Source organism: Panthera uncia, assembly GCF_023721935.1.
Source record: "Panthera uncia isolate 11264 chromosome A1 unlocalized genomic scaffold, Puncia_PCG_1.0 HiC_scaffold_17, whole genome shotgun sequence".
Classification (NCBI taxonomy): Eukaryota; Metazoa; Chordata; class Mammalia; order Carnivora; family Felidae; genus Panthera; species Panthera uncia.
Window position 1 is genome coordinate 144,023,805 of NW_026057577.1, and position 13,336 is coordinate 144,037,140.

Consider the following 13,336-nt stretch of genomic DNA (forward strand, 5'->3'; position numbering starts at 1 on the left):
ATGGTCTTCACTCCTAAACTCAAGCCTATATACACAATGACCATGTGACATCTCGACTTCAGTAGATCACAAGCTCTAACAGTCCACACATCCAACAAGCCGCTCTCCATATCTCCCCCAAATCTGTTCTTCCATTGTCGCCCATCTCAGTAAAGAGCACCCACTTGGTTGTTCTTTTCAGAAGTCCGGGAGTTATCTCAGTGTACCTCTTTCTTCCTTATCTCCACTGTACTTTCCACCAAGCCCTACAGGGTCTATTTTCTAAATATCTCTCAAGTCCAGCTACCTCTCCCATCGTTACCTCCATCACCATCATGGTGGACCGCTAGTCCCGGTCCAGTTGCTGCCTGATTGGTTTTGTGGAATCTACTTTACCATCTTCAGCCTGTTGTCCATTAAGCATTCAGAATACACTTTTATAAATCCAGTTCTAGCCTTTTCAGTGTCCTGATTTAAAACTCATCAGGGGGCGCCTGGGTGGCGCAGTCGGTTAAGCGTCCGACTTCAGCCAGGTCACGATCTCGCGGTCCGTGAGTTCGAGCCCCGCGTCAGGCTCTGGGCCGATGGCTCGGAGCCTGGAGCCTGTTTCCGATTCTGTGTCTCCCTCTCTCTCCGCCCCTCCCCCGTTCATGCTCTGTCTCTCTCTGTCCCAAAAATAAATAAAAAACGTTGAAAAAAAAAATTTTAAAACTCATCAGTAGCTTCCAGTATCTCTCAAGAGAAAGCCTTACTCGTCTCTCCAAGCTCACCTCCCTCTACCTTTTCTCAGTCACTTGCAGCTACTCTGGCCTCCTAGTTCCTGTCTGTGCTCTTCCTTACAGGCACAAAGCTGTGCCCACCTCAGGGCTTTTGCACTGCATGGGCATAGGTTCATTCCTCAGCAAAACATGCCTTTTCTCCTCTCCCACCAAGCCTGTCTATTTCCATCTCATTTTAATGGTCACTTCCTCAAGGAAATCTCCCTGACTCTCTCCAACCCTCCAAGGCTAGTAAAGAACCCTTATAATTACTTGTACTTTTTCTTCATGGCTCTTACCAGAAAAGTAATGTGATCATATCTTAAATGTCCATCTCCCCTCTATCTCCCCCTCAGGAGCCATTGCTACCTCCCTCTGTTCTAGCCCCTGTGCCCAGAACAGTCCCAGGCACTTGTTAATGTTTACTAAATAAACCCAGCAATGTCCCCACTCTAGAGCTGAAGCTTAGCAGAGGACGCGTTCAGTGACCCTGCTTCCATGTCCACGGTCTGTAGCACGTTTCAGTAGGGGGGGGGGATGGGAAGACATCAAGGTTGGGACCCGGACTGAGCTTTGAACTTGCTGATCACTGATGAGTACAGATGTAGAAGACTTGACTTTTCAGATGTCAGAATGGGGCGCACTAGAGATGAGACATTTGAATTTGTCAAACACTGGACTTTCTTCAGTTCACCCCGAATTTGATTTTGCAGCACGAACTGGAACACAGAGGGCATTGTTAAAGATCATCCACCTCAGGTCTTTGTTTTAAGGCCTCAGAAGGGACACCAGGGAAACAAAAGACTGAACCGGTCTTACTTCAATTTTCTGAGCGTTTTTCCTGCATTCTGTTGGTACCAGTTAACTACTGGTCGTTAACAATGGCACGCTTTCTTTGACCAAATCCTATAAGTTTCTTTCCAGCCTGTTGAGTCTTCTCAGTCATCTTGATTCTTCAGAATTAGACCCATGGCAGTAAATTGAATTCCTGAAATAGATTTACTTGGTATTTGCTTTGAAAAAAGATGGTACGGGTTTCCCCCACTATCCAAAAGTAGAGTGCTCCTATAAAACCTTTTGTAACTTGAAATCGTGTAAAGTGAACCAGCAATTTCCATTTCATAAAAGCAGAAATCCTCTCTGGATTTCTTCCGTTTAGTGAAAACAGGTTCTAAGGTAAGTCCTTCATAAGGGAAAAATGGCATCAAGTGAACTTTTGGATAGAGGGGGAAATCTGTACTACAGAAGAAGCTTCTCCGTGTTTACTGTACCTTTAAGTATCCAAATCAACTTAATTAAATTCCATTAGAAGCACCAGAGCTGAAACAAACTAATGAAAGCAACTGGTATGTCAGGTGGTATTTATTTCTGTATTAAACTGCAAATACTCCCTTTTGGCCCTTAAGATTTAGTTTAAATATTTAACTCTACTAGGTTTTGTTGTCGAATTGTTGATGGAATTAGTTTTAATGAATCTTTGACAAACACTTTACCTTAAAAAGAGATGGGAGCTTGTTTTATTACAGCAAAGGGAGGCTGAGATTTCACTGACATGCAGACTCTGGCCTGGGCTTCAATCATGCCCGCCGCGCGAATACCCTACTTCCCTTTTTTTCTACATAATACCTTTTATTGAAATAGGAAATACGTTTGCATAACTACCACTAATTTGGAACCTCTTCTCTCTCTGCTTCATGTGATTACATTAATGGGTTTATTCCACTTAAAAATGACTGGAAAACTGGCACAATGTTGAGCAATCAAGTTTTTCCTCAGTGAGCCATAATATCTTAGCTGGTTGCCTTTTTCAAAGGATGTCAACAATTCATGTTTTGACCTTCATCTGAAAAATAGGTTCCTGATGAAGAAGGCCTGTTAGTGCGTGCAAGAAACAAGCTGTAAGCGTTCCGGTTTGAATGAGCGACTGCGCTTGGGTTGCTAAAAGCCCAAAGGGTTTCTACCACACTTCCTTTCTATCTCAGGTCACTCAAAGCAAATTAGAATTGACAAGCTTTATGGACTGAGAGCCTTCAAGGACGGCTAACGCAAAGAACTTGTATTTGTTACTTCGGAATCAAATAGTCTGTGTGTGCCTACTGAGAAATCCTTGTTTAGAGGCCAAGAAAATCTCATCAGATTAAGGACGTTCCAGAGCTGTTTTCAAAAGGGAGGAAAAACACCAATGACCGAAGATGGGCTAACAGTGTCCTAGTATGTATCTTGGGTTCCCACTGCCGTCTATCTCAGTGGAAATAACAACTGTTCTCCATTTTCAGGTTAGTTGTCGATTGAAGCTTTTGTCCAAGTCAGAGATGTCACTTAGCATTAGAAAAGATTTGTTAAATCTAAATTCTAAGTATAGAAGAGAAGACTTCCAAAAGTCACCTTGAAAATGGAGCTGTAAATGGGAACATCGCCATTTAACTTACCATTCGATGGGTGTTCACTCACTCCATCATCCTCCACCTGTTGCTGTCTAGTTTCCAAAGCGTTCCTTATTCCAGAGGTCAGAGACTTCTAGGGAATTCAGGTGAAATTCCATGTCCTTTAACCGCATCTCCTGAACTATGTAACTGAGGATTTGGTATCTCACCGCTTTTGCTCTCTCTCTTTTTTTTAACTTTTTTGAAAGTTTATTCATTTCTGACAGGCAGAGTGTGAGCAGGGGAGGGGCAGGGAGAGAGAGAGAGAGGGAGACACAGAAACCGAAGCAGGCTCCAGGCTCTGAGCTGTCAGTGCAGAGCCAGACACAGGGCTCGAACTCACGAACCATGAGATCATGACCTGAGCCGAAGTCGGATGCTTAACCAACTGGGCCACCCAGGCGCCCCAGCCCTTTTTCTCTCTCTAATCACCAGATCCTCTCAACAGCCCCTGAGATATTTACCCTTCCACCATCTCTTTAAACTCTGTAGTATATACATGGGGTAACCTCTCTCCCTCATCCTTTTCCTCCCCCTCCATCTAACAGTGTCTTTCTGTCCTTCTGCATCACTTCTCTGATTCAGCATGGAGGCCAGGGGGTTGGGGGCTCAGCTGGGTGACAGGATGTTTCCTGGAAGTTGGGGGGTCGGGGGATAAATCTTCAAACACTCCCCCATGGTTCAGCTTCACTCCATCTTACCAAACTGCTCTCCACACCTCCTGTCGGAGTGCCCTGCATCCCACTTTCTGGGGCAGTGACGCTGGGCACCAGTGTTCCCCGCCCAGGAATGTCCCCACAGGAGACCCATTCAAAAACCATCCCTTCAGTCTGGGGAAGCACAGTCCGGGAATAGGTATGGGCTCCTGGACCCAACCTTAAAGGAAATTGGAGCAAAGCTAACAGAAAACATGACACGTCCTCCCTTCTCCCCTTCCTTCCTGGCTCTCCTGAGCATTTGTGTTTGCGGAGAACTGAGTGTCTGTGCCGTGGACAGGTGCTGGTGTTTTCTGTGCTGCAGGGAGTGGTAGAGATGGGGGTGGGCTCAGTACGTGCTCTGAGAGCCACGAATGGAATCAGCACCCATCTGGGGCCAGATGTGGCAGGTATAATGGTGCCTCAAATTATCTACAAGATGGTTAAAGAGGAGGCTGTTTTATATACCTCACACTGAAACAGTGGCAGCTGAGGAAGAAATTACCATCTAAAATGGAGCAGGCAAGCCGTAGGCTTTTTTTTTTTTTTTTTTAAGTGCCGTTTTACCTAAATAAACTAACACAGCCTTCAGCCCAGCGGTAAGCATGTCGTAAAAGACAGCTATACCGACGGCAGAAGATGATACTGATGAGGTTGCCCTAAGCTAGAATAAAAACCTCATAAAGATCTGATAACCTTCATTTGTTACAGGACAATGGAGTATAAGAACTATAGAGGCTGGCTATAAAGCCTATGACATTGATTATCATTTTGTACAATAATCAGTGCAGTCCTCTTAAATCACTGGGTCCAACTACTATGTCTTAAGCTTCTCTGTGTTGCAGGTACTATGCCCAGGGACCTGGGCTTCAGAAATAAGCAAGGCCCGACCCTACCTCGCAGCTGGGGAGACGGGACCGCGGCGGTCCGTAGCGGGATCGCAAAGTAGTTTGTTCATAGTGAAGCAAAAAAATCTAGAATAGCAATGCTAAAGGCCCCCCCCCCCACCAAATCTGGGAGGCATAATCCATTTAGCAATAGTGATTTAATGAACAGGTACTGCCTGCCTCCTCTTTACCTCGCACCAAAGTGTGCAGGATAAGTAAGATCTGTCAGGAAGAGGCAGGGAAGGGGCTGTGCCAGGTTGTGGGACTGCCTGATCCGAGGTGCAGACATGCAACATTGAATCACATGGCCGGTGGGTGCTGGGTAATCGGGTGTGATTGGGGTTCCGTGTGTGTGTGTGGCACCTCTCGGCTCTGAGGTTGGGACCTATTTTTGTTCCCGTAGACGTCAACCTTGAGAAGGCCTTTTCTGACATTCCCCAGGGAAGTCAGACATTCAGGGCCTCCTAGGATTCAACACTTGAAAACGTATTCTGAATCCCTATTAGTCACCACGGCCTGTGCACAGAAACTTCAACAAACCAGCAGGTCACTGTCCCTACATCACCCAGGGGGCTTTTGAAAATACCAATGCCCGGGCCCTACTCAGAACAATTTAAATGGGAATCTCAGGGCCTGAGACCCAGGCATTACTATTTTGAAACCTCCCCAAGCTGATTGAGTTATTTTTGCCCTTAATTTATGGAAAAGAAATGGAGGCAGAGCTTACCCGGAATTGTGATACTCACGTAGACCAGGGGAGAAGGGCTGATTCCTGGCGACCTTCTCATTTCAGCTCTCGGGCGACAGAGAGGCCCCAGGTGAAAGCAGTTTTCAGCCTTGACGAAGAGCTCTAGCTAGCCTTTGTGCGCAGACCTAACAGATTCAGATGCTGACCTGTGCTGCACACTTTCCAGAGTAAGAAAATGGGGGCAGGTGTGTGTTACACTACCCTCATGTAGACCAATCTGGAAGCCACTTTGTCCCTTCATCTGAAATCTGTTAGTGGAAGTCTCTCCCATCAGTCTTCTTGGAGGTATCTACAAGATGGTCCTAAACTTAATATTCCTATACATTGGAGACCTCCAAATACTTAAGGGGAAGATGCATAAGAACTAAATGGAGTGACCACCAGATGCACATATGGTGAAGACCAGTTTCGAGCCCATGAAGAAAGACGTTGCCCGGATTCTCACGAGCCCTGAACCATTGAAAGTACCGATACGGGTGATAGTAGCTTTGGGGAATAATACAGTTTCATAAAGAAACAGGCTGGGAACTTTAACACAGAGACTGAAATTGGTAGAAGGACAGTAAAAGGAGAAGATAAAGAAAATCAGATTATTCCTGGCGGCAATTTAAAGTTCAATGACTTTGAACTCCTCTTTCAGGTTTCTATCTCTATCTACTTGGAACAATTGAACAACCTCTAGTTTTAAGTTTAATGTGTTAAAAATAAAAACCAATCTGAGGCACAGATATCATATCACCTTTTTGACAGCTTGGCTGGGTCTTGAGCTGAAGGGCACAACTTCTCGGTCATTCTCCTGGAGGCGAAAGACAGACGTTGAAAGAGTCCTTTATCGTCAATATTAAGGATTAACGGCCCTTTCCTATTTGCTGTGGCTGTCCTCCATTCTGTTTTTCTTCCTTGAGGTTTCTTATCGAACACCTAGAAGGCAAAGGGGTGATGTGCATGGGGACTGTGGTCGAGCACCTGGTAGACTAAAATTCAGGAAAAAGCGTCTGGTCTACAGGGAGTTAAAATTTTAAGAAGAAAAAATAGTAATCTAAGAGGCAAGTGATGTAAAAGATATGTGCCCAAGTTGTGTGTGTTTATGTAAACCACTTCAAGCCTTCCTGAGTGGCCCTGGGAAGTAAATGAATAATGAATTGATTGCAAGCTGGCTAGATAACAAGTACACACATGGCTATTTGGATAAAAGGAATGTCAGCTTAGCAATAACTTCCCAAAGAAAATATGGCTTCATTTCCCTTCTTCTTTGGAAAGCAAAAAAAAAAAAAAATTTTTTTTTCAGAAAAAAATGTTCAATTTTGCAATTTCAAAAAAAATCATACACTAAAAGATCTGGAGGGTCATGAGATTTCTTCTCAAGGTAATTAATCATTCCACATAACTTACTGATTGATCTGTACCGTCATCTGTAGCATCTGATACACTGTTTTCCATGACATTGGGAAGTTCCTACCAGTTTAACCAGAGTTAAAACTGTGGGGTCCCTTCTAGGCATGGTTGCATGTAGCAATGTGAGAGTTCCATGTTTTAGTCACGGCACCTTCGCTCTGGATCGGTGAATGAGAGAGAAGGTGGACATGAGCTGTAACCAGATCACGCCTCCTTGCTCCTGCAGTGGCTCGGGAAACTTCTCTAATCAAGAGCCTTAACTGGGTTTCCACTGTGCCCTGTTCCCTAGGCTCCCTCCTCCGACCTCCATTCAAAGTTTCTGTGTTCACATGCATACAAGTCGTGGGCATTGCGCAGAAGTGTCAGAAGCAGGGTGGCCTTCTCAGAGCCTCTAAACATCCTCCTCAAGTGTGTGCTAATCCCCTCACCCACAGACAGCTTCCCTGCAAGGCCACATCTCTGTCATGCCTTTGCATTCCCAGAATCGGGTCTTACGAGGGATTGGAAAGGTTTTGTTTGGTGCATCCTTACAAGAGTTTCTTCCTGAGTGAGCAGTTTCAGTATGCGCTTTCCTGGTATTTCCTGAGATGTAAGTACTTCCATGGTCCCATTGTCATCTAAGCATCATGGAATCTGAAATGCTGAGCAAAAAGATGCTTTGTTGTAAGAGACGTTGTAAGAGACGTTGAGCAATCCATTGCCGTCTCACCAAGTAAAACCCAACCAGATCAAGAACTGTGCCACATTTCTCTCTAGCGCCTCCTTTGGTCTTAAAACGTACAAAATGTTAGCTGATAGACTTATTGGGAAATATTTTATTTACCTTAAATGACATGTGGAGCATCGTGACTTCTTCATGACCGAAGAAGCCAAGGTTTTGATTAAAGCTATTTCCTGAACCACTATGTGGAACCCCGAAGTATATCTTCTAAATTGTGAAACAAACACAACATGATCTGCCTCTGTTGATCATATTCAAGGATTTTTGTGGTCAACAGAGCTTTACCTCCAAAAGAAAGGAATATATTTTTTAAACAATTTTTCAAATTGTTCCCATACATGAATACACTTTTTCGGATGCATACGCTTTTGAAATAGCTCCCATCCTGCACGTGCTCTTGTAAGACTGCCCCTTCCCTATCCTTGCCACCACCTGACAGAGGATTTAAGGGAAATGCACAAATTCCCATGGAGACATTTTCTCCTTCTACCCTGACACCTACCCCTTACCTACCATGCCATACTCCCACCTTTCTCTGAGGAGGATTTATGCCTTCCACCCCTGATCACCTCAGTCACCACAATTGCATCGCTCAAGACTCTTGGGCCATCTGTTGTTACTGGACCATTAGCATTTAAAGATTCAGGATAGCCAGTAATCTGCCCCAGTAACCCACCTTTCTTTCACCTGCTTCCCATTCCTTTCCCCCTTTAGCCCATGGTCTGCTATCAGCAAAATCCCCTGTATGCTTTGCCCACCCCTTCTTCTTGCTCTGACGCTGGGATATCCCTGAACACACGCTCCCCACACCCGCCACCCTGCTGCCCTCTCAAGTGGTGGCTGTTTCATTTGCCACGCCCCTCCCCAAGGGAAAAACCAGCATCTGTGAAGTACCCTCACCCCAGCAGCCTGTGACCCTTTTAGGATCTGCAGCCACCAACTAGTTTTTATTCTCCATCTCCTCAACATTTACACTTTCCTTTGTCCCAGGCGTAGATTCCATGGGCTTCCATGACATTCTGTTTGCACTCCCTGTCTCCTTCCAGGTTGCCTTCCTGACCACCCCCATCCAATTCAATCAACTCCACACCTGCCACAGGGCAGCTGAATTTGGCTGGAGAAAATAAGCAACGATGCGAACCTGTGGTCTCATTGTAAATTCATTGCCACGTGCCTCAAGTCGCCTCTCAGCATTCTGGCCTCCAGACCGCCTGGCCGTGGTCAGCTTGCCCCCCACTTACCTTAAGAACCATTTCACACACCTTCCCTCCTTCCTCTCTTTTGTCCCCCTCCTCCCTTTTGTTCTCTAACCTCCAGCTCTTCCTCACGCTCCGCTGATGACCTCACTTCTCACCCCACCCAGAGAACATGCAAGAAAACATGAGAGAATGTCCTTAGCCTCCCGCCACCAAATCTACAGCCTCCTTGCTGCATCTGTGACCACACTACCTGGCTGTCCTCCTCCTATTCCATGGCGCACGAGCCCATTGTTCCCAAATCCTCTCCACGCTCCTCCCTGAAATTCCCTGCAACTTCTCGCTTCCTCTGTGGTATCACCGGCTCTTTCCTCCTCTCTGTTGAGTCACTCCCAAGGAAAGAATGAAATGCTCAGTATCTCCCAGGTGATCTATGAAAATACCTCTTGTCACTCAAGTCTCTCCAAGCCCCATTTCTCCACTCCCCTTAATAATAAAACTTTGTCAAAAGTGGTCTGTGCTCACCCTTCTCCTTCATCAATTCTCATTATCTGTGGAGCCCACTCCAGTTAGATGTTTGCCAACCTGACCAAAGAAAGTACTTTTGCCCCAGTCATAATGGCTTCCATGTTCCCCAGGCCAGTTGCCAGTTGCTGTTCCTGCCTCTCATCCGGTTGGTCTTCTCCTTCACCCATCAGCTTTCCTAATCTTGCCTGATCTCATACCTTCTTGGTCCTCCTCCCAGCTCTTTCTGTCCCTTCTCAGGCTCCTCACACCCTCTAAATACTAGAGTATCCCAGAACTCATTCCTGTGTCCCCTGTTTTCTTCCTTTATCTGCATTCACATTTCTGTCCATTCTCCTTGTTTCAAATAACATCTCTATGCTCAACTCCAAAATTTTATCTCCAGCCCTGAAATCACTCTTGAAACCCTGATTTCCAGATTCTGCTTTATTCTGTATCTTCTCTTTCATGTCACAGTCATCTCTACCCAACTTGTCCCAAATGGCAGTTGGTTTCAACACCTCAAGCTACTTCTCTCCCAGTATTCCTTGTCTCAGTAAATAGTACTTCCAGTACCCTATTGTTCATACCAGGAACACTGGGGTAAAGCTTGACTCCTCTCGCCTGCACCCAACAGCCAGGTCATCAGCAAACCCTCCAACACAGATGCCATATCTGCCCATTGCTCATCATCTGCCGCTATCCAAGCCAGAGTTGTGTCTCCCTCGTCCAACGGATAGTTTCTTCCGTGGTCTCCCTGCTTCTGTTCTACTCTCCCCAAACTGTTCTAGTCACTCCGAAGGCTTCTTATCTTTCTGGAACCTCTTGATCGCTCCTCAGCCACAGGGACTTCTGGTGGCTCTCACATGCGCTTAGCCCACGTCCACCCGCGTTCCCATGTATTCTTCCCGTGGCCTGGAAGCCCCAGCCTGCGTCTTCGGTACCTGGCACCTTATCATCCTCCAGGTCCCTGCTGCAATGCTAAGTGGTCCCAGAGCAACACACATTCCATAACCATATCCCATAAACTAGCCACACCAGCATCTCCACACTCCACGCTCCTCGATCCCCTAACCTTGCTTTATTCTCCCTTCAAATACTTACAAGTGTGCCACATTTCAGTGTTAATATTTCTTGACTTGCTTCGTGTTTGACTTAGGTGTCCCATTAACTGTCTAAGGCTGACTAAAATGGGATAATAGTATCCAGCCTATGAGATTGTTGAGAAAGTTTTGCCTTGTGGTAAAGGTAGTGCTAGGTAAGCGCTAGATAATAGCTTTTAAAATAACATACTTCTCACCTTGGCTTTTTCCTACTAGCCAAACAGAATAGGAACAAGAATTAGATAAACAAAGACAGAAATACTGAAGTGAGTATGAATTTCATTCTTCATTAACTTCCGTCTATTTACGCTTGCAACGATTCTTTATAGAACATTGAGTCCCTTAAAAATCTAAATATAATCAGAAACAGAAAAAGCCAGAAGAGTTGAAGTGGTTGCCTCTATGAAGCAGGAGTGGGGGTGAGGCCGGTGTCTGCTTTTCTTTGTTGTAGTTTTAGGTCCCTTTGACATATGACTTCGATGCAAATGAAGTTAAATTAAAAAAGAGAAAACACTGGGAGGATATACATGAACATGAGTTCTTGCCGGGGTGAAGGGAGGGTGGAACTCCTGGCAATATTTTTTCTTCTTTATGCTTTCTAAATTCACAAAATATGATGTACAATGTGTTTATTTGGCTTTTATAATGAAAAAATGGTACATGTGCATTTTTGTATATTAACTGAAGGCTTAATGGAAGACTTAATTGGTAGGACACATTTCGAATATGCTCTAAAGTGAACAATATAGTTCCTGGGTTAAACCAGAGAACATACCCATCTGGGCGTGAAGACACAGTGACGGTCACGCTAAAGGCCTTGAGCAGGTGGGGCCGGGGCGTTGGCGGCCAAGGAGGTTGGAAGCAAAAATGGGGGATCACCTGGCAGGGAAGATGCTGCTTGGCATTGTGATCGCAAACTGATTGGTCCTCGGGGATAAAAAGCGTAAATACTTTTGGAAGACTTCAAGGCAGTTGAAAAGAGGGCCAGACAGAGCTGGAAGCAGGTAGGTAAAGATGAGACAGTTCCAGTGAGGTCATCTAACATTTTTAGCATCATGTTTTCGTTCAAATCTTCTGGCCATTTATTCAACGTTTGGGAAGGAAAGCAGGCCCGCCCCATGTCAGGCTGTCTGGAGGGAGCAAGGTGGGTCTCTGTTCACACTTGTCTCTGTGAACCTTGATGATAGATCGAGCAGGGCTCAGTGATCTCTTTTGACAGACTGCAGAAATGCTTTGCAAAATCTAGCGTTTGGAACGTCGCAAGGTCAGGTGATGAAGAATCACTCCACCTTCCCCACTTAATGGGAGCGTGCTGTCTGTTGCAGGACGGATGGTCACAGTATCACTTTGTAGCCTCATCCTCAACCATCGAGAGGGATCGGCAAAGGCCCTACTCTTCCTCCCGCACGCCTTCCATCTCCCCTGTGCGTGTGTCTCCCAACAACCGCTCAGGTAAGCGACGCCTGTAGCCAGCCAGGCCTGCTGTCCCTTGGCCCCAGAGCCCTCCTTCCCACCCCTTAGGCGACTCCCGCAGGAGGAGAGCTGTCCGACTTGGACATTTGCTAGAAGTCTCAAATGAGTCTGTTTTCTTTCGTAGCGGTGGTGACTTTGTGTTATGTTTACACAGACTCAGAGCAAATCTCTCAAACAGATTTCAAAACATCTCTAACAGGTATTAGATCTGCATTTAGTCAGCGACAAGAATAAAGACAGCTGTCAGATGTTTGCAAATCAGGGTTTTCTGTGCACCTTTTTCCAACTTGGAATAGTTTGAGTAACATTGTATTGATTATCACTGGAATATAACAGAGTAGTGGAGAAAGGGCATGCTGTTTCTTGCTCTAGAATGACATACATTTGAATATCCCATTGAGGGTCTCATTACCACCCCGTGTCTGATTAGCCTGTTGTTATTACCTTTAAACCAGCTGATGAATGATAAAGTCTTGTTACGAAGCGAAACCGTAACTTTTAAGTCACTCAGTTTAATTTTCTTTCTGGTTTTGTCACATTTCTGTGACATTTCACATTGGGAGCATTTCACATTGCTTACATTTTGAACTAACTGTTCTTATTTACTTATAAAGACACTTTATACCCTTTTACAATCACATTATATACTGCCCAAGATTAAGGAAAAAATTAAAGGCAAAATATGAGCACATCATTTACTATATAAGTGACATGGTGTTTATTGTTTTTATTCACAGCGTAAGTTTGAATTTTTTATTTCTGCGTTTTGGGTTTTGTTGTAAGAAGGAAGCATGGATAAATAATCATATCTATATGTGTGCGTGCACGTGCACACACACACACAGCTATATAGGCTTTTATTTAAGAGTGTCTCCTTGCTCTTTGCTGCCCTGGCCCTGGTGAGGAGCTATGAGACCTGCATCTCGGATGGCATGGTAGAAGGGCACTCCTCTGCCCTTGAGATCACTTGCCATAAAACTTTACACCGCACTTTACTGTCAAAATGATGAAGAAAATCAGACATGAATGGGGAATATTTGACTGCAATAAATCACTCTCTCCCAGCCCCATGAAAGCTTCTATTTTTAGTGTGATGTTACTGCTGCTAACGTTTAGTCCCCCACTAGATGAGAATCAGAAACCTCCATGTAACTGGAGAAACCTCCACCTGCCTCAGAAGCACAGGGGTGGCCTTTTACATGTCCTACCTCCATACGTCCTTGTTTTTATGTTTTGTTTATTTTTTGAGAGAGAGAGAGAGTGGGGGACGGGTAGAAAGAGAGGGGGACAGAGGATCCAAAGTGGGCTCTGCGCTGACAGCAGAAAGCCCGACACGGAGCTCGAACCCATGAGCCCTGAGATCAAGACCTGAGCCTAAGTCAGATGCTCAACCGACTGAGCCACCCAGGCACCCCTTACCTCCATATGTCTTAGAAAGATAAAGACCAGTGAGT

The 13,336-nt window shown here is 45.2% G+C and overlaps 1 protein-coding gene across 1 annotated transcript in view; it reads left to right on the forward strand.

The window, feature by feature from the left end:
* The window catches only part of CTNND2 (catenin delta 2), a 938,499-nt gene that overhangs the window by 907,582 nt on the left and 17,581 nt on the right, over nt 1–13,336 (forward strand). The window contains exon 21 of the mRNA XM_049648272.1: nt 11,735–11,861. Within this exon, the coding sequence (XP_049504229.1) occupies nt 11,735–11,861 (127 nt within the window). The remainder of the gene's footprint in view (nt 1–11,734; nt 11,862–13,336) is intronic.